Genomic DNA, 27050 nt, shown 5'->3' with positions numbered 1-27050 from the left:
ACGAATGCAACGGGAATTACAAATACCGCCCCTCCCAAGACTGAACGTAGAGTAGTAAGGCGAGGCGAAGGGAAATGCAGTGAGGATCGGGGGAAAGCAGTGAAGATTGTGAATCCAGCCTCGTCAGAGGATTGGGACTAGCCAAAGCAGGAATAAATTGATTCGTTGACATTGGACACGGCCGAGACAAAGGGAAAGGGAACTTACTCTGACATATAATATCAGCCAAGAATCCGCAAAGAGAAGTGATGCAACCTCATGGGAGTATTAGGGAAGAAGAGAATCAAGATAATGGGGATAGACTCGAAATGAAAGAGAAATTGAAAGGAGAGAGGAGAGAGAGATGGGGGAAGAATGGGAGGTGGAAGGAGGAAGGAACAGGAGTAAGAGCCCTGGAGAGGCTAAGGAGCGCTGAAGCTCTTTGTCCTACCTTAGGCTACAATAATAAGCTTCAATCCTTTCTTAATAGTCCAAGTTACCCTACCGACTCTTAATATCCCAAGCCAATCTGTTTGGTCCCCCAACCCTACAAACGATACTGTGGGCCATCTTTTTGACCCCGAAATGACAACTTTCACGTTGACCTGGCACGGGCATTTTTTGATGCTTGGTGCTGAGACATAAGCTATACCCTCAACTCGTTGACTTAATATTCTCTGGTAGAGCGATATTTGTCCCATAAGGATGGGCAGGAGTTGCTCAGCGCCTTGTGACTGTAGCGTCTACAGCGGAGGCATTCCCTGGCTGTGTCAATCATTCTTATTTCGACGTCTTCTTTACTTTACCGGAAGGACGGTTGATGCGGGACTTTGCGAAAGAAAAACCTCACAAAAGACCTCACAAAAAGCGATATGGGGGTTCCCTTGGTGAGAATGAACGGCGTTATACCGGCGAGTACACCCTCGTCCGTGACCTTCAACTTAGAATCAGTCAACGGCATGAGATCCAGGATGAACACTTTCAAGGGCTTTCTAAAAAAGTTGGGATCTCACAGGAGAATCTCCTGGACGCCACTGCTAGCACTGTTGTCACTGGCCATATATAGCAGGCACTAAAAAAAGCCAAGGAAATCGGTTATCCAGATATTTGATAGCGTCAAAACACTAGAATGGTTCAATCGGATCTTGTTTGGTTCACATCAGGATAAGGAACTGTCAAATGATGTCGAGTGCTAAAACATCTCATTTATCGGGAGCTTCTGATATGCTGAGAGTATGATCCACACTACACGCCAATTGAGGAGTTCAATGAAGATCCTCGAGCCATTGCGTAACTGCGGGAAGGGTTGGGATAATTTGGTAAATTGTTTCCTCTTGTTCGATCTTTTTTTGTTTTCTTTCTCTTTCTCTGCTTTGTTCTGTTTTTGGAAGGAACACCTTTTACCCATCAACTTCCCCGATCGCGCGAGTAGATCATCTCAAATCAGAGTTACTATGGACGGGGAAAGTAGACTTCCGAGGGCGAGAGTAAGTCGAAGCAAACACCTGGAAGAAACTATCATCTAATCCATATTCTTATTAGTCTGGTACTCGGCCACTGTCACCAGCCCGGAACCGTGCTACCAGCGATGCCGAATATATCTCACCCATGAGAGTCCCCGTTGAGAATGGCAGCGGTACCCGGCGATATAGCTCGGTTGGCTCAAGACGTAGTAATAGCACCGGAGTACCCAGCTTGGTTCCCCGCAGTACTCTGGCGCAGCGCATGCACGGCAAATTCGCCTTGGCTGGACCGGATGGAACCCCCCAACTGCGGTTGACTCAGGAGCCCTTCGTTCAGCCAGGGTATGCGGATCTAAACCCATCTTATGAACAAGCTGCCAACGCCAGACCAGTCTGGTCTCTGGCAAAACCGCTCCCTCGTGTGGTGCGGTCGAGCATGGTGCCAACAAAGGATGAGCTCTTGCAGAACCTAGCAAAAGCCCAGCATCCCACGGAGAACTCGCAGAGATTTGGGCTTGAGGTTGACCCAAATGATATTGAGCAAGGTCGCATTGATAAATCTTCCGACCCGCGCAAAATGGCCGCCCAGGTTGAGGATGCACGTTTGCAGCGTGAGAATAATCTCATGAATAAGATTCTCACGGGTGATAGCACCTCCGCGAGACAGACTTCACGCATGTCGCGTACCTCCTCGGTCAGGGGAAGACGCCCTTCGGTCTGGGATCTGCCCCCGGATCAACTGTCCACTGTGCAGGAGGGAGTTTCTCCAAACGAGGAACCAGAGGAGCGGCCAGAGTTCGGTGATAATCCACTAGAGAATCAAGGTCTGAGTGCAAGACTAGACAAACTCTTAGATATTCCCGAACTGGAGAAGGCAGGCTACCCCGAAGACCTGCACCCTCTAGTGCAAGAACTGGTCGAGGATGAAGTGCATAACAACCACACCACCTGGTCGGTCATCCGTACACACCACCGTGAAGCTCTTGCCGAGGCCCTGGGTGTGTTTGTCCAGCTCACTATGGGTTTCTGCGTTGATTTGTCCGTCACCGTCGCTAAACAGGGTGATCCGAACACAACCGCCTGGGCGTGGGGATTGGCAACTATGATGGCCATCTACATTTGTGGTGGTGTTTCCGGAGCCCACCTCAACCCCGTCGTGACCATGGTGTTGTGGTTCTACCGTGGTTTCCCCAAACGCAAGATGCCCGAGTATTTCGCTGCCCAGTTCCTGGCCGCCTTTTGTGCGGCTCTTGTTGCGTATGGAATCTACTACGAAGCTATTCAGAACTACCTCTTCCTCAATCCGGATACCGGTGTTATTAACAGCTTCGTGACAAACTCGCGCGAGGTGTGGGTAGGTTCTACCACGGCGTTCTTCAACGAGTTTATCGGTACGGCCTTTTTGATCGTCACCATTCTGGCTCTTGGGGATGACCAAAATGCTCCACCCGGTGCTGGTATGAACTCGCTGATTATTGGGTTGGTCATTACCTGTCTGAGCATGTGCTTTGCCCACCAGACCGGAGCGGCATTCAACCCTGGTCGCGACTTTGGTCCTCGGCTTGCGCTTCTTGCTATCGGTTACCCTAGCACTCTGTTCACTGATCCTTACTGGTTCTATGGGCCTTGGGCTGGGGCACTAAGTGGTGGGTTCATGGGTGCTTTCCTATATGACTTTTTCATCTTCACTGGTGGTGAATCCCCGGTCAACTACCCACTTGAGCGCACCCAGCGCGCCATGACCAAGAGTGGGATGAGCTGGAAGCGCCGGCTGCAATTGAAGTAAGACTGAGGTTCCACAATCAAATGTTGAATGTTATGTTTCCTATGACGTTTGAGGGTCACTGGTTCTTTTACCTCGGTATCTTAGGACATGTCCAGTTGAAGAGGTTAAATATATAAAGTATACCTAAAGCTTAGTATAATAGGACATTTTTCATCTTTCATGCCCAAACTGATCATCCCAGCAGATTTCCTGCATATGCAAGTCTCGAAAAAGGCCTAGCACATACATCCTACATGTAGTACACAAGGAACAGGTAATACAAGACACCTCCAGGATTTAGAGAATAAACATGTGGGTTGGGCAATGCCGAAAAGAAAAAAGAATGTTTGAAATACGACTTGTATATTTTTTTTTCTTTTTCTACAATATAGCTGCATGTCAAATGTACCCACACGTCTGTACACAATCCCCGCATGCAAGATAGAAGAGTCTTGGCCACGCTAAAGACACCGTCATCGCTTCACCGTTTTTTTCTCCGTTTCCCCCCAACTTTGGAAGAAATTTCAGATTTCGAAATCTTTCTTTTCGATTGTTGATTGTTGATTGTTGATTGTTGATTGTGGACTTGCCACCTAAACGCCTTCATTCTGCACGCTCCCATCTCTTGCCATCGGGTCGCGCGATCAACCGATCCTGCAGCTCTAGCCCATTTCGATTTCCATCTTTTTGCATTTCACTATTCCACCGCCATTCCGTTCTCTTTTCTCTTCCTATCTTCTACCTTACTCTAGTTGTTGCCCAACACATTTTTGGACATGGACTACCGACGACTACAACAGTCATACCCGCCACGGCCCTCGCCTTTGGGAGCCTCGCAAGGACCTCGCGATCCACGACAGTTCGCTGGGCCTTTTACCGAGTCTCTTCAACCAGAGAACGATAAGCCTCGCCCGTACCCTTCTCCCTCTTCGACCACCACGCCCTCTCCGTCACAGCTCTATCAGTCAACCGCTTCACGGAATACTTCTCGTGGGGATACTTCCAGCGCATACTTCCCGAGAAATGGCCCAACACAAGCACACCGTCGGCATGGGAGTCTTGAGACGAGGAATCATGAACAAACACAAGCACACCGTCGGCATGGGAGTCTTGAGACGAGGAATCATGAACAAACACATCGCAGGAATAATTCACAACCTCAGGCTGTTCGATATCGTGAAGGTAGGCCAGATTTCTAGTTTTGTGTTTACTTTCCCTCCAAAAGGTTGCCCCGAGATTGAGGATTCCAAGGATCGGACTTGTGCCGTGACCTCCACTTTTGTGACAGTCCCCTTTCTGAGAATGGGCGACCGGAGGAATGGGGTTTATGTAGTCATCGGATTCGTATCAAAACCACGCGACTCATCAAATCCTATCCAAACCCTTTTCCTTCTTCTCCCAAACACACTGCCCCTGATGGATTTTCCCCGGTGGCGCAGATCGACTGGACGACAGCTCGGGAGCACTAGTCCAGGTCGGGTTTAGCGCGTCTAGATGAGCCCCTGCCTTTTTGGGACTAGCGTGGGAGCTTCCGGAGTCACGGGTTCTCCTCGATCTGGCCCTTGCTTTCCTTTTTTGAACTGTTGCTCACCCGTTCACAGGGCTCTTAGGTGCTTCCGTTATGACTACGCCATCACAACACGAAACAACGCGTCGTACTTCCCAGGGCAGTAGTGGGAGTCCTGGATTTCCTGGTGAGCACCCGACTTGGGCCCGAGAGCCCCGTGCAACCATCCTTTGTCGCGATACATTTTGATTTCGTCACCCATCTGGGACATGCGCGATCATCTCGGAATCTCCTTGTATAAACAAACATTTGCTAACGTGAACCTGTCTGATAGGTCCAAACGAACAGTCCGCACCGCCGGTATTTGGAAATCGCCAGATGCCGCCCCCGTCTCCTCCACACTCATATTCCTCGCGAGCACAACCAACCCACGCGCCTGGGGGATCTTTGATGTCGCGCGATGTACCAAACGGTCAGGCGTACCGACCGGGCAGCAGCATGTCGATTTCCGCGATGTTAGGCTCGGACCCGGATCGACCTGCGCGAGAACCTGCACGGGAATCTGCGCCGTTCTTTTCGCGACCACCTGCATCGTCAATATTTGCTAACGCACCCCCATCATCGTCTTCCGCCGCTATGTCCCCACCCACTGCCCCGGCAAGACCTTCCCCACTCGATAACTCTTTCTTCCGTCGTTCACACACACCGGAGAAGTCATTCTCCAAGCCTCAAGGCGCCCGTACGTACCGGTCTGGGTCCGGTGGAGGTTCCAGTCTGGGTGGAGAGCAGTCGGTATTCGGAGGTTTGACGCGCTCGTCGCTCTCACAGTATCCTGAGAAGCCACACTCTACGCATCCTTCGCCTCGAATGTCCACGGCAGAGCCATCGTACAACGAACCTCGTCGCATGAGTCTTAGCGGTCCGATCGCGCGGCCCAGTAGTCAGCCACCCCATGCAGACGCGCCTACACGACCCCCCGGCTACAGTCCGATCTCCCAGCCCGGAGGGGTTGCGGATCGCCCCTTGGAGTCCGGCCCTCGGCCTGCATCTGGGTCGTACGGAAACCATGATCCACAACATGGTCGGTTTGCAAACATGTTTGGTGAGCGGCGCTCTGAGGATACTGCACAACGGGAGCGAGAACGAGCCACAGCCCATGGATCCGATGCCAAGTTGACCCAGCCTGGATCATATCGGTATGGCTCCCACTACAGTGAACGTGACCCGCTCGATCGTCACCAGAGCGGCTCTACATGGGACCACGGTCGCTCCCACCCTCCATCGCCGGAAAGTAAGCGCTTCCCTGCACCTGAGCATGGGTCGAGTTTCGGGTTTGGGGCCATTCAAAGCTACACTAAATCACTGGGGTCGCAACCGGGTGGGAATAGACAATCTCAGGTCTCTCTTCAGTCTCGAAATAGTCAACCAACCCCCCGCCGTCCAATGATCCATATCTCAGACACCAAGGGCAGCCTCCGCGGGTAGGCTCAACACCTGCTATCTCCGCATCGACAGCTGCCGCATCATCGGGTTTAGCAGCCCTGGCCGATGAGGGCCGACGCAAAGGAAGCGAGGAGCTGCTCCATCATCGCAGCCTGCTGGCCGTCGGTGCTGATGGGAAACGTGGTGGTCGTGCGTCACCCCTTCCCCAGGCTGTACAAGGCGCTCAAGCTCCATACATCGGCCCCGCTGGAGAACCAGCGATCAAGAATGAACTGGGGCGAGTGTTCTCCGGTATTGGCAGCGGTGTTGGTGGTGTCACCGCGGCTACTGGTGGCAGCGGACCATCGACACCATTGGGCTCTAGTCCTTTCAAGCGCGATAGCCTCACAGGTCGCTCGAATGGAGAGGGGGTGGATGAGGCGTCTAAGCTAGCTCGACCATCCTCTGCAGCCGGCAGACGGTCGAGAAAGTCCCGCGATGAGGAACAGATGGAACTTGAGGCCAATGATGCCCGAGGGATACTATCAGCACGTAACGCCCGTCGCTCTCGGCATTCCCACCACCATCACCATCAGTATGCTCCACCTAATCAGATACCATCCATATCATCCATATGCTAACATTCCTCTAGCCACCACCATCATCGCCACAAGGCAGACGAAGAGGCGGCTACCCTGAGCTCCCTTCAACGTCCTACCTTCTTCCATCGAACATCTCCAGCGGATCCTTCCGCCCACCATCACCACCCACATCACCATCACCATCATCACCATGTTCCTCGACCAGCCGCCATTCCGGCTGCATCGCCTATCCGCGAGCCCCGTACTACGGTGAACCTGGAGCCGTTGCTTTCTAGCGTGGCCCATCTTCCTCGGCACCACCTTGGCTCAACGCTCTACACGCCTCGCATCGGTACCCCTACTGCCAAGTCCTCTTTGGATAGCTCCAAGTTTGGATATACAACAACCCCCCAGCCCCTTCCCCGCTTCGAACAGCGAGAGAATTGCACATTTACCGTCCGAGTTCCCCGCTTTCGAATCAATCAATCTCACCGAGAGGAAATTTGCGCCCGGCGCGCCCTCTGGGGCACCGGTGTTTACACAGACGACTCGGACCCTGTCGCCGCTGCCATCCACTCTGGCTTCATTCGCGGTGCGTGGGGTGACGACGTGGATGAGTCAATGCTCGATCTGGAGATTAAAGATACCTACCATCACGCACCGCCACCCGAAGCCACTCCCGACGGTACCTCCCCCACGAAGGGCCCACGCCTACCCCCGATACCCCCGACCGACAAGGATTTGCACATCACTCTGCTAGTTCTTCCCCGCGTGGCGCAGTATGACAGCACTCTCCTGTTCGGGCTGAAGTCCCGCAAATGGGACGGTCGTCACGATGGCATGAGCTTCAAGGTCCATGCGGTGGACTGGGTGGACGAGGGCGTTGCGCGTGGCGAAGAGCGCAGTGGCGAGGCCCGTCGCAAACGTCTCCGCACGCTTATGCAGACCGGTCGCATCTGTACCGGGCCTGCCATGGCTAAAATGGATGAACTACGTCGCAGTAGGGTGCAGGTACCTCGAGCGATTGATGGGCAGGATCAACCGGCAGCCGTTGAGCCAGTCTCGTAATGGCCTGGGCTTAAGCTACGTACCAAATATTCCGGATGTCTGTATGACTTTTTGATTTGTTTTTATTTCCTTTTCCCCGTGTGCCCTAGTCGGTGTACATGATGTTAGGTGGCTTTTCTTGTTATTCTTCGTATTGATTTATTTTGGCCGGGTCAACGGGATCGGATGAAAGGGAGATTTGATTTATTTTTTTCCCATCTATACATAATCTCATATTATTTTCTATTTTACTGAAATGAGACTGTATAACACACTCTGTATATTGTAGGAGTCCTACGCTAGAAGCTCTCCCCGCACGATCGCCCGGAGAACCGGAGTATTGAAGTTTATAGGGATATCTTGTATATTTTGTACATTCTGTATATTTTGGATATTTTATATATGTTTCATACTCCGATAAAATAACATGGCACATTGTAAATATTCTCAGGTGATATCCCTTGTGACTGAAGATCAACTGCCAAATGGACCGAGGCTCATCCCGAGGCTCATCGGTGGAGGTATTGGTATTTTCCGTATTGTATACTTTTGCCTATAACCTTTAGATACATAGAGTCAACAAGTCAACACATTAAAAAACCATAAAATATTCGATAAAAGGCATGAAACAGCCAATTACTTAGGATACCTTCAAGCTAGAACTCGATTACTCATCTTGTCGGTATTTTTCGTGGGGAAAGATTGAAAATCACTCCCACGGGAGATACAGACCCATCTACCCCGTACCGGTTTTACCGGCTTCCCCGCCAGCCGAGGTCAGTGTCTTCCCCAAGTATCGCTCTTATTCTCCCTTTCAGCTTCACGTTCACTTCTCCTTACACCAAACAACCTTTCATATAACCAAAGGGATGTTCACTGCTTCTGCCCGAAGCCGTCTCTCCACCCTACCAAGGCAACGCCTTCCCTCAAACCCTCTTCTCACCCGCTCGGTAAGTCCTCTGGTTACAAATACTGTGAATTGCTGTGCAGCGAAATCTCCTGGAACCGATCCATTGACTCGCCTATAGACTCTCACAATGGCCCCCCGACGAACGGCATCTTCCGTCCCTGAGGGTGAGTAACACATGCGCCCGGCGCAGCGCGGGCTATCCCTCGCCCCCATCCATACCGAAATCAGGATCAGACTCGCTGACAGAAGAATAGGGTACAAGGAGGACCTCTCCAAGGGCAAGATGCTTCGTTTCGAAGACTCCCTCCCCAGACTTCCCGTTCCCTCTCTAGAAGAGACCGGCCGTCGGTACCTCAAGTCCGTCCACGCTGTGGTCTCGGAGTCCGAGTATGAGCGCACCAAGAACGCCGTGGCGGAATTCGTCCGCCCCGGTGGTGAGGGTGAGACTCTGCAGAAGCGTCTCCTGGCTCGCGCCGCCGACCCAAAGATCAAGAACTGGCTCTCCGAGTGGTGGAACCAGGCCGCCTACCTCGGCTACCGCGACCCCGTCATCCCTTACGTCTCCTACTTCTACTCCTACCGGGACGATCGCGAGCGTCGCAACCCCGCCAAACGCGCTGCTGCCATCACCACTGCTGCGCTTGAGTTCAAGTCCAAGGTCGATGATGGCTCTTTGGAGCCCGAGTACCTCCGCAAGGAGCCTCAGGCCATGAGCTCGTACCAGTACATGTTCAACTGCTGCCGTATCCCCGCCGAGGGTGCGGATTTCCCTCGCAAGTATGCCGCTGCTGAGAACCAGCACATCGTGGTGGTGCGCAAGAACCAGTTCTTCAAGGTCCCGCTCGTCGTGGACGGTCAGCAACTCAATGTCTCTGAGTTGGAGAAGCAGTTTGAGCGCATCTACGAGACCGCACAGCCCGCGCCGCCCGTTGGTGTGCTGACTGTTGCGGACCGTGATCACTGGACTGCTGCTCGCAAGACCCTCGTTTCTCTTGACCCTGCCAATGAGCTGGCCTTGCAGGAGATCGAGTCCGCTGGCTTCGTGCTCTGCTTGGACGATGCCCGCCCTGTCACTCTGGCTGAGCGCTGCTCCCAGTACTGGCACGGCGATGGCTCCAACCGCTGGTTCGACAAGCCTCTGCAGTTCATTGTCAATGACAACGGTACCGCTGGTTTCACCGGTGAGCACAGCATGATGGACGGTACTCCCACCCACCGCCTGAACGACTATATCAATAACGTCATCTTCAACAAGAAGATCGACCTCTCCCCTCAGTCTGTGCGCTCCACACTCGCCGATCCCAAGCCCATCAACTTCAAGCTGAATGACGCCGCCAATGAGGCCATCGACGTCGCAACCCAGTACCACCGCAAGCAGATCGGCTCCCACGAGCTGGTCGTCCAGGCCTACCAGGGCTACGGCAAGGGTCTGATCAAGAAGTTCAAGTGCAGCCCCGATGCCTTCGTCCAGATGACCATCCAGCTGGCCTATTTCAAGATGTACGGCAAGAACCGTCCCACCTACGAGTCCGCCTCCACCCGCAAATACGCCGAGGGCCGCACAGAGACAACCCGGACCGTCTCCGACGAGAGCGTCGCCTTCTGCAAGGCTCACGAGGACCACACCACCTCCCGTGAGGAGACCGTCAAGCTCTTCCGCGCTGCCATTGCCCAGCACACCAAGTACACCCAGGAGGCTAGCTCCGGCCACGGTGTCGACCGTCACCTGTTTGGTCTGAAGAAGCTTCTCCAGCCCGGCGAGAAGCTCCCCGAGCTCTACCAGGATCCCGCATACACCTACTCTTCCTCGTGGTACCTCTCCACCTCCCAGCTGAGCTCCGAGTACTTCAACGGATACGGATGGAGCCAGGTTATTGACGATGGTTTCGGAATTGCCTACATGATCAACGAGAACAGGTAAGCATCAGTCCCCTCCCCCCTTATCCCTTGTTTTTTTTTTCCATTTCATATCACTAATCCTTTCCAGTCTCAACTTCAACATCGTCTGCAAGCGTATCGGTGCTGAGCGTATGAGCCATTTCCTCAATGAGGCTGCCACTGAGCTTCGTGACCTCCTCATGCCCGACCTGGCTGCCCAGGCCGAGAAGCCGAAGCTGTAGATGTGTCTTGCATATACCCGGTTTTTGTTGTTACTTTTGGTGCTTTTGGATTTTTGTTTCCTTGAGCGCCTGATAGATGAATATATTGTTTTGGGCTTGGAATGTCTTGTATCTATACTTCCTTGTTATTGTGCACAACTTGATTTGTCTCTATTTTTACTTTTAGACTTGGATCAAAGAATGTGTCCATTCATAGTTCCTGTTTACATTTCCTATTCCAAAGTATAACAGAGCCATAGAACCTTCATCCCGATAGCTGCATGCGAAATGACGACTCGCACTCATCGTACGAGCTATTGTGTTTCTTGAAGTAGCTAGGGCCACATTCCCCAATGACGATCCACAATTCGTGATCGTATTAGCAGAACATAAGATATCCAAGGTATCAGGTCAGGAATTGTCTTACACATGCTTCGACACGTGTGCGGCATCTGGTGTTAGAACGACAATCGTCAGGCCCGTTTGGTCTCTCTGAACTGTGAATTGGAGGCTGCGAATGGTTGAAAATGGACTAATTCAGCACGCAATCCTAATTCTCTTTGTTCCACCATGTTCTCGGATGTGAAGTGGCATTCCAGTTGAGTTTAGGGATTTGGGAGAAAAGGGGGAAGAGGGAGACTATGGAAGACACTCTTGACACTTTCTTCATACATCTTGGCCAGCCGAACATCTTCAAGCTAGACAGTAAATATGGCTTTTGCTCTTGCTAGTGTTACTCTGCGGCTAGCACCATGTTCCTCTTTTTGACTCGTGTTCGGTTTCTTTTTCTCTTCTCCCTTTCTGTCTCTTTCTGATTTTCGTTTGTTTTTAGATTTATTCCTTTACAGTGGGATGGTATCCATAAAGCGACTTAGAGATATACCTAACGACAAAGGCAATATCAAGCTGGGCTCAATTCCCAGCTTTTAAGCCTTCTTTGCTAACATCTCCTTGGATAATTAGCCACGCCCATTTTAGAATTTTATCCATCGTGTCATAGTATTTAGGCAAGTCAATAAGGTCAAGGTAGTTTTTCTCAGGCAGAGGCTCAACTGCAAATGGTGTGAAATCCAGAACTTCGGTAAAACCCTCAGTCAAGCATAGAGTAAGTAGCAATGCCCATGTGAATCATATAGTCGGACCATTCTCTAAGACTATTAGTAATTTCATTTGTAGAATCCATATAAACATAGCAAACCGGTATTGTACGATGAAAGGGTGTCAAAGTCGGTGTGGGAAAACACAGTGTCTATGCATCTTAGGTTCAACTTCCTGAATATTTACTTATAAGGCAGTGAAGAAAGTCAACATGTATTGTCATGGGTTTCTGCATGGATTTCGGGGTTACTATATTGAAACCTCGACACTTCCAATGGGAAGTTTTGCTAGCAACAGCACATCCTGCATAAGATAAATCACACTGCAACTTTGAAAAACGCACATCACATTGCGTATTCCAAAGAAATGGAAACATCGTCCTCGAAAGATGGGATATCGGTGGAACTAAGAGTCGATGACCACGAAAATCTAGACGCCAAGATCGAAAAATCACGCAACGTCCGTTGCTTAGGCGTTGAGGGGGTTTCTGTGGTCATTCTCCGTGGTATTGCATCGTAGAGCGTTCAAAACATCCGGATTATTATCGTCTGTATCGTATTCTGTGGGGGTCATTTCAACGGGCCGAGACCTCGTGCTGGATGCGTTTTTCAGTCTTTGCCGTCTCGCGGTGAACCCACGGCAGGCGGGTCCGCGGTTTCGGTCCCCGCTTGCCCGGAAGCACTGCCCGAAGTAGTTGTTGCGGAGGACGCGCTCTGGGAAGTCGTCAAGCCGCTGATTTGTCTCTCTGTGAAAGAAATTAGTATAGGCGCTTGAAATCGAGATCCACCCTCGGGGTGGGGTTACTCCGTAGAATTAGGCTAAAAACGCTAACCAGGGATTTTCTTACCTAGTTCCCGAATCCGCTGCCGCAGGAGCACATTTTCTCGGCTTAGCGAGCTCGCTTCAGCTTGGTAAAAGGCACTCTCGTCCCGGCTGCCGCGCCGAGATGGACTGTCCCGCAACCCCGGGAATGGCTCCACGCCCTCCGGTCCACGCGAGTCTAGCGGCCGCAGGTTCGGTGACGTCGCTTGACTTGAAGGTCGCGAATTTCGGCGGTTTGAGAATGAAGACGAGATTGATAATCTGTTGCCGGCTGGGGGTGCCGGGGCGGGGGGGAAGAAAGCCGACCGTTCGGAAGCCGGGGTTGTGTCGTCGATTGCAGCGGATGATTGCGGGGTCTGTTGCTGCTGGTATTGTTGTAACTGAGCCTGCTGGCTGCGGATCATTTGAAGCAGACGGTTCTACATTTCATCAAGGTTACTTGGTTAGCTTACTACAAGGCTTCCAGGGTTGAGGATCAACCCACCACTTGTGCTTCCTGTTCTTGCTCCAGCTCTTGGTGTAGCTCTCCCAGCGATGGTGCGCGCTGATGATGGGGATCGGCAGTCGCGAAAACAGGGCTTCCTCCATGGCTGGACGGGCTGGCTGTACGGAATGCATGTCCGATCGAGCTGCGATGGTGGTGGTCTGATGCGGGTAACTCGCTAGCTCCGTGGCCAGTACCCATCTCATTTAGGTTCAGGTTCATGCCGACATTGGACCGACGTCGCTCGGATACCGAGAGGCGACCTATGCTCGAGCCACGGGAGGGCCTTGGTGAGGCGGTGTTCGGGTTCACGGGCGCCGGCCCAGTTCCAGGAGCGGACATATTACGTGGAATGGAGGAGGAGGTTGAAGATGAGCGAGATGGAGGAAGGGAGTTCAGATCCGGGGGCATCTTCAGGTAATAACCGCGTTGATATTGACTATGGCAGAAGCTCTAATCTGTGACGTGAGGCATCCTGTGAGGATCTGATGACTCATCACTTCCTTTTCGCGGGGTCGGCCACGTGATATAAAAGCCGTTTATAGTAATTCATGCCTGAGGCTACTGAATATCATGGAATGCTCTAGCTCACTCACACCCGAGTCTCTTTACACCCCGACCATGTACTCCGTACAACTCGGATTCTTTCTCTCGGGGCTTATAGGATTCTTCCGGAACATGGGCCAGGCCAGGCGCACTAAGGTCGTACCATAGCAAATCGCATCTTGGCCCCTGGTTGCGCGCAGGGTCAGAAGGGGACGCCGGGTTCTCCGAGTGGCGCTCAAAATTACAAGTTCCAAGAGTCATCTACATTATGTCCATGTAAACAAATTCCAAGTATGGGATCGCCGCAAAGATCATCCAAGGGTCGCGTGGCACTCGCGATACGATTTTGTCGATCCCAGCGATATGATTTGCCACAGGAATGTACCAGCGTCCGGGTTCGGGGGCCGGGGGACGTGGGCTATGGTTATTTCCGGACGTTTATCCCTTGGAAGCCGATGTGACTCGAGACAAACCTTTGGCCTTCTTACCCCAGTGGGCAATGGCGGTGAGAATCAGTTAATCATGGGGAAATGTAACTGGGGAAATGTAACCGTCCGCAAAAGCAAAGGCCTAGGTGCACTGCAAGGGACTCGGTTCATCTACCGTGTAGTGCGGTTGATAAGTACGTAATTGACAGTCTTCGACACCACGTTCTGGAACGCACAGTCGGAAGATCGCCGAATGGTAGGTTTTTTCGCGGATCGTAGGATTTGATAATCCGGGAAAGAAAAGAAGAAAAATACTAAGCAATGCTCGGTCGATCATAAGCCACAGGGTAAGCGTAGTCCGAGCCCTGGGAGGTCATGGCCCCCAGCCATGACGCCTGAACGCCACGCCCGTAAGATAGACATGGTTTTCCCTAGTGCTCTTTAGCCGCAGTACCTGACCTGGCTTTAGCCTGACGTCACTTACAGCAAAGGCAAGTAATGGGCGACTTGGCAATATCTTGTTTTAACGGGCACTAGTTCAGAGCCCATGGATGTGTGTTTTTTCTCTTTTATGATGTTTTTTTTTTCAGCCCCTTTATCATTTGCATAAATTTCCATGGAGAACCATGCGGTCCGGGCACGGTCGGCAATAATGCTCCTTACTTCGCGGGGCACATGGGGTTTGATATCCCGATCTTGCGGAGTAGACTTGATGTTACAATTGAAAACTCGAAACGGACATATCTTCGGCCCAGTGCGGCAACGGGGAAGTTCCAGAGAGATGGGGGACCGTACATTTCTGTGTGGGTCTAACTACCCCAATGCGAGCTTCCTATTCCGGTGTACTTGGAACCAGCAAGAAAATACTTTCTTTTTTGTATTATATTTTACTGTGTACTAGTTAATGGCATCAGGAACATTCCAATTTCTTTCATAGGGTATCTAGATAGTATACTTAGGAGAAAAGAAAGTCTGGAGACTCTGGAGACTCTGGAAACTCTGGAGACAGTCTGGAGAAAAGTGGGGACCGATTGGGGGATATCGGCATCCCGTCAGGGTTAGTACCAGGTCAATCAAGTAAAAGTCATGAAAATTAATAGAATAATATCACTGGCCGATCACATAAAAACGTGGGAAAGTGACATGCAAAAACACTGTACTGAACTGTACTGGAAATGTACTGACCAGGTGAACCCTGGAAACCTTGTCTTTTCTGCATTTGGCTCTTTCCTTTTTTTCCTTTTTGTATTTAATTGCTCGGTTTTCCGCTTCCCTCTTTCCTTTCCTCTTTCTCTATATTGATCTTCTCCATACTACTTGTACCCTCATTTCCTGGGGTTTCTTCTATCACTGGTCTTGATACCAGTTTACCCTGTACTTCTACGTCTCAACAATGACGATCAACCCCGAGAAGCCCGGTATCCCTCCACGGGATACCGTGCAAGCAGCAGAAGCTGCTCACGCCCAAGCCGTCGTCAATGCCGCTACTGAAAAGTTGGAAGAAGATGATCAGCTTGAGGAGGCCTTGGAGTCACCCTCGGCCGAACTTGAGCTCACCGAGGACATGTGCTACGAGCGACTAGGATACTCGTTCTCTGAAAAGAAGAAGTGGACCATTATTTCCGTCATCTTCCTCGTCCAAACATCTATGAACTTCAATACATCGCTCTATTCAAACGCCGCTACGGGAATCTCAGAAGAGTTCGGTGTCTCCATGCAGGCTGCACGCTGTGGTGCCATGATCTTCTTGGTTCTGTATGCTTTCGGTTGTGAACTCTGGGCACCATGGAGTGAGGAGCTGGGTCGCAAGCCCATTCTCCAAGCTTCTCTATTCCTGGTCAACGTCTTTCAACTCCCCGTGGCTCTGGCGCCCAACTTCGCCTCCATCATGGTCGGACGTGCCCTCGGTGGTCTCTCGTCCGCCGGTGGTTCCGTTACCCTGGGAATGATTGCCGATCTGTGGGAACCCGATGCGCAACAATACGCCGTGGCCGCTGTCGTATTCTCATCGGTTGGTGGATCTGTGCTTGGTCCAGTGGTTGGTGGCTTCGTCGAGGCTTTCCTACCATGGCGGTGGAACATCTGGATTCAGTTGATCTTTGGTGGTTTTGTGCAAGTGGCCCACTACCTGTTCGTCCCCGAAACCAGAACTACCGTTATGATGAATCGGATTGCCAAGAATATGCGCAAGACCGGCGAAAACCCCCACATCTACGGTCCTACCGAGGGCGTGTCCTTCCGCCAGCGTTTCCCGCCTCGTGAGCTTATGGCTACCTGGATTCGTCCCTTCAAGATGTTCCTGACTGAACCCATTGTACTGGTGCTTTCTCTGCTCAGTGGTTTCAGTGATGCCCTTATTTTCATGTTCATCCAGTCGCTCTCCCTTGTGTACGGCCAGTGGGGCTTCAACACCTGGGAGAAGGGTCTGGCCTTCATCCCAATCTTGGTTGGCTACTTCATCGCTTGGTTCTCCTTCTTCCCGGTCATCAGCCGCAACGTCAAAGAGCGCCGAGACCATCCCGACAGCGAACGGGCACAGTATGAGTCTCGCTTGTGGTGGCTGCTGTATACAGTCCCCTGTCTACCCATTGGTTTGATCGGATTCGCCTGGACCAGTTTGCCCCAGTGCCACTGGATTGGATCGATGATCTTTGCTGCCATTATCGGTATTGCCAATTATGCTATTTACATGGCCACGATCGACTATATGATCTGCGCCTACGGACCGTACTCTGCGTCTGCGACCGGTGGCAATGGATGGTCGCGAGACTTCCTTGCTGGTGTTCTCACTATCCCGGCCACACCGTTCTATACCAGTAAGTTCACATACAATAAATTTTCGCATTCCTATACTAACGATTTTTGATAGATATCGGCGGCAAGTATCATCTTGAATATGCCTCGACCATTCTCTGTATGTCTATCTCCTATCTCTCTACATGAGCCATCGGTCTAACGTTCTTCTAGTCTGCATCTCCATTCCACTTGTCATTGCGGTCTATGTCATTTACTGGAAGGGCCCAGAATTGCGCAAGCGTTCTCCATTTGCCCAGCGGCTCGAGGATGCTCGACACCAAATGCAGGTCGAGAGCCGACGAGGATCCAAGGTTGTTCCGGTGTCTCGCCTCAATTCCTATGTGCGCTCCCAGCAAGACCTCCGCATCCGCCCAACGATTGGCAGCCGAGGAAACTCCCGGGTCAATTCTCAAGCGAACTCCCGTGCCAACTCTCGCCGCAACAGCATCAACGTCGTCAACATCCACGTCAACCATTGATCGCTGTTTCTTTTCTGTTTCTGTTTTTTTTTTTTTTTGGTTATGAATACTCTAAGGGCAGGCGCGTTTTTAAAACTAATTGTCTTTTGTTTTTCTGTGTTTGCTTTGACTCGAAAGACTAAGATTTACGATCTGCGGGGCGTCATGTATGCTATGGGTTTTCGCGACTGAGCGATACCAGTTATAAATTATACCATTATTATTCGCTGAACGGATTGTTTTATGGCTATTAGTATGTGAGTAAACAATGTAGTCAAGGTGATGACATTTGATTGCTCTTGAATAAGCAACGATCACAATTCAACGGGGAGATATTAGCACATCACGAGAATTACGAGTGCATCGAGCTCGATCTAGTACACAGTACATTAATACAGTACAATAAGAGGCCATCGGTCCCGGTCCCAAGAACATGATAGATACGATGTGGCATTCTTGCCAAGGGTCTGGGCCGATCCCTATCCGGTTTCGGCCACGGGATAGTCAATGAAGCCGAGAGTCTTCCATTTGAACAAACCGCTTCTAGTATAGCCGGGACATGACCGATCACCGGTCCCGACGCTTGGGTCACATCGGGGGATTGTGGCTTTGTCTCGGCTTCTCGGAAGTAACCCCCGATAACTCTTGCTTGGGGTTAGTGCTGAATGTTAAATGTAGTTTAATATGACTCGATCACTTTCCAAGGTTATTTCCAGGGTTCTTTTTCAAGGTCGTATATTAGATATGGGTTTCCGTCGTGGGCCGGTTACATTATACCTAAGATGTATGTATATGTAGGTAATTAGGGACGCACCGAGATAAGGTTGGAACCATTGTATAATGTCGTAAATAGTAAGAATAGTCGGTAGCTCCCGGGATTTATGGAGAGATCCATCTTGAAGTGCTTTGTGCCACGTTCACCTGACATAAGCGTCTCCTTGACACCTGCAGCCGCAACATCCCCGTGGATTTAAAGTCCACATCCTAAGTGACAAATCCTAGTAAGAAGTTGATATTGGTACCTAGAAGCAGATCGATTCAACACCATTCGGTTCGACACCCAGAATCCTACCGAAGCCTTGATCTTTATTCTGTCTGACTGTCTTGCATACGTAGAGAGAGAATCGAACACGGTATTTCTGATATATTTTCTGGTTGAAACACTATACACAGCGCCTACGGTCTTTATGCTATATTGCATTGCGTTTGTAACATTTTATACATAGAAATCAGTATGCACATACGTATAATGCATGTATTTACAAGGGGTAAAGGGTAAAGGTATCATTATCGTTCTAGCATCTCTTCGTGTTCCGAAGTAATTTGGACAATGAAGACACTTCAGAGAAGGGTTGGAATATCCTAGAAATGTATATGAATAGCTGATGGAAGCTTCGCTACTCTGGTACATTCCAGAGGTAGGTCTATAAGGCATACTTGCATTTCAATATTTCAATCTGGATAAAATGCATAGATTTGGAAAACATCTCAGTCTCACCAGTTCTATGCCAAATATGCAAGAATATATATAAGACATGTACGTACAAGAATAGCATTAAAGTCTCAGCCATATAATTCCGATAAGATACTCCTTGGCCCGTGCGCCTCAACATTTGAGCTCTCCTCTCCTTTCCATCACACCACCTCGAAATGAATTGTCTTACTTCCATGCGTCTCTGTTCGAGACGCATAAATACCCGACCTCTCACGCGACTCTCCGGCCTGCACGCACCCGCGTTCCCACTCACGCGCCCGTTCCCGAGAATGTCATCCAGCGCGTTTCAGTTCGCCGAGGGCGAGGATGCCCACCAACTTGCCCGAGACGCCGATGCTTTATTGCAGCAGGGCTGGGCAAAGGATGGAGACGGGATGGGAATTACCAAGACGTTTCATTTTAAGAGTTATTTCAAGGCTGTGGTGAGTTAATTTTTTTTTTCCTGGTCTGGACTGGACTGGGACTGGGGCTGCTTCTACTTCTTGAGACTGACAATATGGAGGCATTTGTTAATATGATTGCGGCCGAGAGTGCGTCCAAGAAACATCATCCCACCATGACCGTGGTAAGTGGGACGTTTAGATTGAATTATCGGTACCTGGATCACAAAAAAGAAATTAAGGCTGACATCTCGTTAGCGGATTGGCTCAGTCGATGTGCACTGGACGACCCATCGCCCACGCGGATTCACACAAAAAGATGTTACAATGGCGCAGCATTGTGATCAAGGAGCTGGTCTCATGGGTGCTGTTGATCCTGATCAGGGACTAAAATGTGGTCCGACTGTCTAGGTCTCGATTTTGCGACTTCGTAAAATGTTCTTTATCCCCCGGTCTGGCCCCTCGACACTATCACCAGTAGATCCCCCCACTGGCAGTTGGAACTAGTCTGAATGCGAATTTCCCCTTGAAATCCTGCGTGTTTTTTTTTTCTCTGGGTGTTTTCTCTTCTCCCGAAAGGGTCGTTCCTTGATTTCGATTTCAATTTCGATTTCAATTCGGATTTCAATTCGGATTTCAATCTCTCTCTATATTTATAGATATATTTCACCGGCTATTTCTTGATGGACCTGCCATGACGTCGAACCAGTCCATGCCCACGTTCTCTTTCGATGATCATTGCCTTCTTTATTAAACCCTGTCGCTCCTTTTTCCAATGCGCTGAACGTCCTAAAGTCCCGAGTCTTGAACTGTTTTGAGCTGTCTTGGGCTGTCTTGAGCACGCTCGACAATGAATCCAGATCAGCCATCAATTGGGGAACGCAGAGGGCATCGACTTGCGCCCTTACAAACCAATTTCAGTCGACCAGCTGCTCACAAACGGTTACAGCGCCCTCGGCCAACCGAGTACCCCAGCACCAATGGATCAGAAGATCCGGTTCCGCTCCAGGCTCAACCCTCCGTTAAACGGCAATCTTCCAAAACGAGTCTGCGCAATCTCTTTGGTCATAAGTCTTCCCGCGCCGACCCCAAATTGGAGGAGATTATAGAGACACAGCTGGAACCTCAAACTGCCATTGTCTGGGAACCCACCATGTCGCCCTCTATCACAAGCCCCGGAACTATAGACTCCAATCCAACCATTACTTCCCCGACAGAACCATCGCGCGCAAACTTGAAGACCTCCCATCCGAAACCCGACCCCAAACATGCGAACCAAGAACAGTATGGTTGGAAGCCTCCCCCATTGTTCCAGGCCTATCCCCAATCCACCAAGCACGACTGCCTCCCGGCACCTGCTCTCTCTGCGGATGCGATCTTGCGCCTGCATGCCACGACCGCAAGGAGCTCTACCGACGACAACTCTGTCAATCCGTTGGAGCAGAACGAGGCCGCTGATGCTGCTCGTAAAAAGCGGGAGCAAAGGCAAAAGAAGCATCTCCGGACACTATCTGGTACCATCAACAAGGTGGAATGGACTCAGAAAATATATGTCCTGGCAACTACTGGTTACATCCTCCAATATGCAGGCGAAGGAAAGCACGACCGTCTTCCGGAGAGGATGCTGCTGCTAGGACCTAACTCTGTCGCATTTGCCAGTGATGCCATCCCCGGGAAACATTGGGTAGTCCAGGTCTCTCACAATCCGACAGCCGATGATTCCGCCATACCGGAAGCCCCCAAGCCTCGATTTTCGCGCTTTGGCTTCCACAAACATAATCCCCGGCGGTTTTCGCGCAACTTTCTTCTAGTGTTCGACAACCCCGATGCTATGATTGGCTGGTTGGCCGCCGTTAGAGCTGAGATAGAAAAACGAGGAGGGCGTAAATTTACGCAAGAGAAGCAGTCGGATGAAGACACGATGCCTCAGTTGCGGTCCAAATCGAACGTTCGACAAATGGTCAAGAAAGATCCCCATCGCATTTCCAGTCTTTTCCTCCAACCTCAGCCCCTCCAATCGCCCACTAAGGAAGATGGCCAGGTTGTCGGTGATACAGCATGGCCATGTCGCCGCAGCTCATATGTGTCGATCAATCATCGCTCACTAATTGAATCTGGATCGGTGTCGACTGGCCAAACCGAGACCACAAATCCTACCAATGGCACTGCTTCTATCGGGTCTGACATTCGTTCTTCGTCACTCACTTCTTCGAATATACCCAACTCGCCGCCAATAGACGCCGGCGCTTTCAGGCCTGATGAGCCTCTGCCGGAAGAGCTTGACCGAATCTACACACGCAGCCCGCCCCCTTCTAGTCATGAGCGACAATCCTTATATATACCCATGCCACATCAGCCTCCTCCCATTACCGACTTCACAGAGGAGCCACAACCGAATCACCCACCACCTGTTCCCGAAACTCACATCCGCTGTGCTTCGCCTCCGGCGCCTAATTTCAGTGTCCCCTCGTTTAGCAAGAAGTTTGTTCCGAGGTCTGGGCCGACTCCCATTTTCCATGCCTCCCCTCCTTCATCGATCAACGGCTTTACACACCGTGCTGAGACCGACCCAAATATATCCGCCTTTGCATCTCCTCCGCAATCTCCGACATTTAGCGTCGCCAGCTCACGCTACACAGATTCATCGGAGCCCAGGCGCATCCTACGGTCCTCGAATTCAGAGGATGCCCTAACCAAAACCGTGCGTTCAGCACAGAATGCCCCAAACTTCTCCCGGGCGCCCAGAACAGCCCCTCCTACCGGCCCCCTACCCGATCCCAGAGCATCTTCATGTCGAATCAGCCTGATCGGCCGCCCTAGCGTGAGTCGCAAAAGCCTCAATTCAACCCAGGTCCAACCTGTATCGCCGCCGGCAGAACCAATACCGCGCAAGAGAGTCTCCGCTGTAAACCCCGACAATCAAGCTCCTTTGGGCATGTCGCGCCGCAAGAGCATGCCCGGTATTGGTTTAACAGTCGGGCCTCCATCTGCACCACCCCCCAACTGCCCACTCCCCAAGCTCCCCTCGCCCGCTCCTCCTACCGCCCATACCACTCCCCCTGTTCCTTTCACCGACACGACCGCGTCACAGATGCTATCTCCCTTCTCTGCAACGTCCCCAACGCAACGATTCTACGGATCCGGGCCAGTGCGGGATCACGTCGAAGATCGGAAGAGCGGTGTCGATTCCGTAACCAATGAGCCAGCAATCAATGTCCCACGAAATCCTCGATATTCGAAACTGATCAAGACTCCCATGGTCTAAATCCTCCCCTCCTGTGACTCAACGTCACATCTATGGCACTTCGCCTTGCTCTAACACCACTCCAATGCCCCCTCACATCCTCGACATTGATTTTTTCCCTATGATCTATCTCTCACGACAATACCTTGAAATATATTCTCTATACCCTCTCTCCTTTCTCGCATCTGTCGTTACTGTATCTGGCATTTGGGCCACTCGGCATCAAATACCCCTTTGCATCTATTGCATATTTCAGCCTATCATATCCATTCCCTCATCGTGCGCATGGGTGATACCAACCGCTGCGTGCATACCTCAGTTCCTCTTTTGTCTATATATACACATTACTTCTCTTCATTTCAGTTGTGTTTCTATTAGCATTCGTTCTTGTATATACCCCGTTTTATCATATTGGAAGCTTCTCCCTTCTATCCTCTCGCTTTTCTCTCTGAACTTGTATCTTCTGCCTTTTATTTCCTACTGAGGATCTATAGCCCATGGAGCATGGAGCATAGAACCTAGCGTGTACATTACCAGATTTTCTTTTTGTCTACTGTCTGCAATATTCAAATACAAGATAATACAAAACAGGCCTACATTGATCTGATACTGGAGCAGACCTAAAAGCATATGGTCTTGGTTATAGTATCAACATTTACATGAAACCCAAAGAGAAGTTAAGCGAGAGAGATGAAGAATTTCGCAATGATATCAATTCTCAGGAGCAAGGCCCAAAACGCCAGAATGAACATGGAATAAGGATCTTGAAAATACAAATCTCATGGATGATTTGAAGATAACCATGCCAGACCGAATTCGACCAATTCTGATCTATCGGCTTTGAATGTCGTTCAGAACGTAGCAGCACTACTCCTCCACCTCTTCCACACTTGCGGTCAGACCTCGTCGCGCTGCGACTGCGGATGGGGTCGAAGTGGGTTCGGCAGAGCTTGTGGTTGCCGAGGGGGCGTTTGCTGAGGGAGCAGCTGCGGTAACTGGGGCGGGAGCTGAGGCTGAGGCTGAGGCTGAAGCCTTGGATTTGCTAGACTTTTTGCTCTTTTTTGTCTATGGTTGAACGGTCAGTTTTACTCTTTCCGAGAGTGTAAGGATGGAGAGATTCATACCTCTTGCCAGCCCCATAGAGGCTTGAAGCTGTCGAAGAATCCAACATCCTCGAACAGATTGGGGAATAGCCAGAGACCCGGGGCCACGGTGAAGACAGTGATGCAGAATAGAATCAAACGGAAAATAGCCATGGCGAAGAAGAGACCCAACAGTCCCATCATACCAACACTCAGGTACCACACTCCCTGGCGCATAATCATAGGCCACAAGGGGAACAGGACAACAGCGAAAATACCCGCAACTACCGCGGCAGCCATGGCCTTTTGCTTCCACTGGGGACCGTCGTACAACCAAACATAATGCATCATGGGGTCTGTCTCCTGGTGCTGTTCGATCTTCACGGTCCATAGACCCTTAGTGCGGTTCTTTGGTTTGGCATGGTTGTGACCTTCGTGGGGATCAACCTTGCTCACTCGGAGAGCCAAAAGGGAAAGTGGAAGAAGCTTGAAGACGTTCTCGGCGGAGGCGCGGTCGGTCACGGGGGGGAGGAGAGAGTTCTTCTTTGAGGCGGCTTTGGCGTAGGCGGGGGATTCAATGGCTCGGATTGCGCGCTTGACTGCATTGAACGACACCCTGTTAGATAAAGACTCCTTGTAGGTGATTAGACCTTGGTCGCTACTCACCCTTGAACATGTCCTTGCGCTGTCCATCCATAATACATGTACGTGGCTTGAGGTTCTGCGACCGCAGCCAGTTGGCCACTGCTATTGCCTTTGGGTCTGGGGGATTGTTGGGGTTCACAGGAACCTGTTGTGTGGTTGTGTGTTGGTGCTGCTGGGGTGCGGGCGATGCAGCTTGTTGTCCTTCTGGTGCTGCTTGACCCTGTTGTTCGGCCTGAAGCTTCTGTTGCTGTTGGTGGGCTTGCATTGCTCGCATGCGCAACTGCGCGACATATTGTTCAGTGGTCAGGCCGAGCTTTGCAGCATCAGCAGCCAGCTGCTCACGTTGCTTTGCGGCGAACTGCTGCGGCGTCATCCCTCGTTTGGCGGCTTCGGCGGCGAACTGTTGTTGCATAGCCGCCATCTGCTCAGGACTGGGCTGGCCGGGAGTGGCCATTTTGAATTAAAATTGAATGAAATGCAGAGAGAAAAGGAAGAGTCCAAGGGAGTTGTGAAAGAAAAGAAAGAGAAGTGGCCAGATTGACTCAGCTGATTTGTCCGCCCTCCCGACCTCCCCAGCCAAGCTTAATCTTCTTCCCTCCCCAACGTCACGCATATACACTAAACTTGCATCGAACATGCGCTTCAGAGCTATTTTAATGTCGATTCTCAATGTCTGTCCAATATGACTCTTCAGCTGCCCTGTCAGATGCTACTTGGGTGGCTGTCATACTGGTATGTGTCTCGGTTCGCAATTAATGCCTCCCCGCTCATAATATCTTAGAGCGAACGAGATGTCGCAGGTCAAATCCCACTTAACTATGTGACGAACCCTGCTGTATCATTGTCGGCTGCCTGCTTTGGAAACCGCATCTATGATAGAGACAACGCTGCGAAATGTTTCTCCAATCTCCTAGCAATCGGGTACCGACGTCTTGTTGTCGATCTATATTGGTCGGTCAACCGTAGGACGTGGTCTTTCTGTCCGGTGTCTATTCCAGTTAGATCTGGGGCGTCTGTATCCTCAGAGTCCAAGAGAAGGGATTCTGAGACTGACAATGATGATTCACCTGAACCCACTCTCTATGAGCTAGGGCCATACAAGTGCACCGACGACCTTGGTCCTGACACCTTGGTAGAAGTACTAGTTGGTTATTTCGAAGACACAGACAACCAGTTGACTGTGTACACCACCTATCTCGTCCTCAATCTCCACGTCGCTGCAAGTGTCTCCACGCCAGATGAGCCTGCCTCTGCCATCTCGGGAGGTCAGTTGCCATCGGAAACTGAGCGAGCAGGCTCAATCCTCGGGACGGCCCTTAGTGAGTTTATCTACACCCCGGCTCAGCTTGCCTCGGACCGAAGCAATTTAAACGAGTCATGGTATAAGGTCGACCAGAGCTATATGCCCATCACAGAGTATTTCACCGTTCATGAAAATGAAAAGGGCGAACAGAGCACCCCAGATGGCTGGCCATCATCAAAATACATTCAGCTCGCGAAACGCGATCGAGTGCTCATTGAATATGGCTCTGTCGATTCCCAACTGGTGCATTACAATCTGTCTACCACAGACAATTCGGTCTTCTTTCCCGGATACCTGACTTCTGATGTGAATGTCTCCGCAACCACCAACGGCACTCTTACTTCAGGCTGTCTGTATGAGCCTGGGCTCACACGCGTGTCTCAAACCAACTCATCATGGGCTATATCCAATCACCTCCCTGTCCCTGATGGTCTTTCCACAGATGAGACGATGGATTCGCTAGCATATGTTCTCTCTAACCTTACAGCTTGTGGTCTCTCGCCAATGCTCAACACCACTCTCTTCGGTCAGACCGCAGACCAACAAGTTGAACATTACCGTAATGTCTCCCTCTCTTCTTCCTGGGCTTGGGCAATTGGTGAGCCACACGACGCAAACTATGCCGGCAGCGATGGTGATCCCAAGTATGACCGCTGTGCGATCATGGATCTAACGCTCGATGGCCACTGGCGATCCATGAACTGCACTGAGCAGCGGCGTGGCGCCTGTCGAATCGGTCATTCGCCTTTCTCCTGGGTCCTGTCAAATAAATCCGACACTTTCTCCAACGTGTCGAACACCTGTCCACCAGGTTCGAGCTTCGCTGTACCGCGTACCGGTCTAGAAAACACGTATCTCTACAAACATCTGCTCTCTCTGCCAGAGACAAAAGTCGACTTGAGTTCCACAGACCCCGCCCTCCGAGAGGTCTTTGTAAACTTCAACTCGAGGGATATTACTTCCTGTTGGATATCCGGTGGCTATGGTGCGACTTGTCCTTATGCCTCTGACCCGCAGCAACTCGAGCGCGAAACTGTGCTTGTCGCCGCAATTGCAGGTATCATCATTCTCATTATCACAGCCCTGACTTTCTTCGTCAAATGCAACGCCAACCGCCGCAATTCCCGGCGCAGAAAGCGTGTCATTGCAGGGTGGGAATATGAAGGTGTTCCCTCGTGATATGTACTTGGGATTTGTCTAGGTGATGGCTAGCTCAGCACACCCTGAAGGTGCTGTCTCGGCCTTTTGGCTATAATATCAAGATTTTATGTCTTGTTTAATATGTGTATTTCTGTCTACAATGATTAATGTTAAAAGTTGAATGGATAAGTTCAAATGTTCATTCAGGGCCAGAACTACATACAACAAAAATGAAACCGTAATATACCAAGACGATTTGAGTCCATACATATTTCCATGAAAATCAAACCAATGGAACAGGGATATAAAAGTCCGAACAAAAACAAGCCGCTACATGCCATTCATGAAGACAAACC

At 50.8% G+C, this 27050-nt stretch overlaps 9 protein-coding genes across 9 annotated transcripts; 7 read left to right on the top strand and 2 right to left on the bottom strand.

Moving 5' to 3' along the window:
* Positions 1 to 1433: 1433 nt before the first annotated feature.
* On the top strand, positions 1434 to 3228 carry N7447_004773 (MIP/aquaporin family protein; the record flags this gene model as incomplete). The annotated part of the gene is made up of 2 exons (XM_057229035.1): positions 1434 to 1466; positions 1522 to 3228. The coding sequence occupies 2 exons, from the start codon at positions 1434 to 1436 to the stop codon at positions 3226 to 3228; spliced, it is 1740 nt and encodes a 579-aa protein (XP_057084125.1).
* A 755-nt stretch (positions 3229 to 3983) lies between these two features.
* On the top strand, positions 3984 to 7785 carry N7447_004772 (uncharacterized protein; the record flags this gene model as incomplete). Its single annotated transcript, XM_057229034.1, has 5 exons — positions 3984 to 4389; positions 4809 to 4901; positions 5049 to 6112; positions 6136 to 6731; positions 6789 to 7785. 5 exons carry the CDS (start codon positions 3984 to 3986, stop codon positions 7783 to 7785), a joined length of 3156 nt encoding a protein of 1051 aa, XP_057084124.1.
* A 1016-nt stretch (positions 7786 to 8801) lies between these two features.
* Positions 8802 to 10794, top strand: N7447_004771 (carnitine O-acetyltransferase CAT2; the record flags this gene model as incomplete). Its single annotated transcript, XM_057229033.1, has 3 exons — positions 8802 to 8838; positions 8929 to 10591; positions 10662 to 10794. The coding sequence occupies 3 exons, from the start codon at positions 8802 to 8804 to the stop codon at positions 10792 to 10794; spliced, it is 1833 nt and encodes a 610-aa protein (XP_057084123.1).
* Positions 10795 to 12479: 1685 nt separating this feature from the next.
* On the bottom strand, positions 12480 to 13588 carry N7447_004770 (uncharacterized protein; the record flags this gene model as incomplete). Its single annotated transcript, XM_057229032.1, has 3 exons — positions 12480 to 12616; positions 12719 to 13112; positions 13178 to 13588. The coding sequence occupies 3 exons, from the start codon at positions 13586 to 13588 to the stop codon at positions 12480 to 12482; spliced, it is 942 nt and encodes a 313-aa protein (XP_057084122.1).
* A 1956-nt stretch (positions 13589 to 15544) lies between these two features.
* Positions 15545 to 17426, top strand: N7447_004769 (uncharacterized protein; the record flags this gene model as incomplete). Its single annotated transcript, XM_057229031.1, has 3 exons — positions 15545 to 16967; positions 17021 to 17065; positions 17119 to 17426. The coding sequence occupies 3 exons, from the start codon at positions 15545 to 15547 to the stop codon at positions 17424 to 17426; spliced, it is 1776 nt and encodes a 591-aa protein (XP_057084121.1).
* Positions 17427 to 19055: 1629 nt separating this feature from the next.
* On the top strand, positions 19056 to 19691 carry N7447_004768 (4a-hydroxytetrahydrobiopterin dehydratase; the record flags this gene model as incomplete). The annotated part of the gene is made up of 3 exons (XM_057229030.1): positions 19056 to 19322; positions 19403 to 19465; positions 19539 to 19691. 3 exons carry the CDS (start codon positions 19056 to 19058, stop codon positions 19689 to 19691), a joined length of 483 nt encoding a protein of 160 aa, XP_057084120.1.
* A 439-nt stretch (positions 19692 to 20130) lies between these two features.
* N7447_004767 (peptidase family M20/M25/M40 protein) lies at positions 20131 to 22545 on the top strand (the record flags this gene model as incomplete). Its single annotated transcript, XM_057229029.1, has 1 exon — positions 20131 to 22545. The coding sequence occupies one exon, from the start codon at positions 20131 to 20133 to the stop codon at positions 22543 to 22545; it is 2415 nt and encodes an 804-aa protein (XP_057084119.1).
* An 846-nt stretch (positions 22546 to 23391) lies between these two features.
* N7447_004766 (Sec62 family protein translocation protein) lies at positions 23392 to 24705 on the bottom strand (the record flags this gene model as incomplete). The annotated part of the gene is made up of 3 exons (XM_057229028.1): positions 23392 to 23589; positions 23649 to 24205; positions 24273 to 24705. The coding sequence occupies 3 exons, from the start codon at positions 24703 to 24705 to the stop codon at positions 23392 to 23394; spliced, it is 1188 nt and encodes a 395-aa protein (XP_057084118.1).
* A 215-nt stretch (positions 24706 to 24920) lies between these two features.
* N7447_004765 (Lectin C-type domain protein) lies at positions 24921 to 26733 on the top strand (the record flags this gene model as incomplete). The annotated part of the gene is made up of 2 exons (XM_057229027.1): positions 24921 to 24983; positions 25033 to 26733. The coding sequence occupies 2 exons, from the start codon at positions 24921 to 24923 to the stop codon at positions 26731 to 26733; spliced, it is 1764 nt and encodes a 587-aa protein (XP_057084117.1).
* Between the last annotated feature and the right edge of the window lie 317 nt (positions 26734 to 27050).

Source organism: Penicillium robsamsonii (assembly GCF_028829455.1).
Source record: "Penicillium robsamsonii strain IBT 29466 chromosome Unknown utg000003l_segment0_segment0, whole genome shotgun sequence".
Lineage (NCBI taxonomy): Eukaryota > Fungi > Ascomycota > Eurotiomycetes > Eurotiales > Aspergillaceae > Penicillium > Penicillium robsamsonii.
The sequence above is the reverse complement of the archived record's forward strand: the minus strand, read 5'-3'. Positions and strand labels throughout refer to the sequence as shown.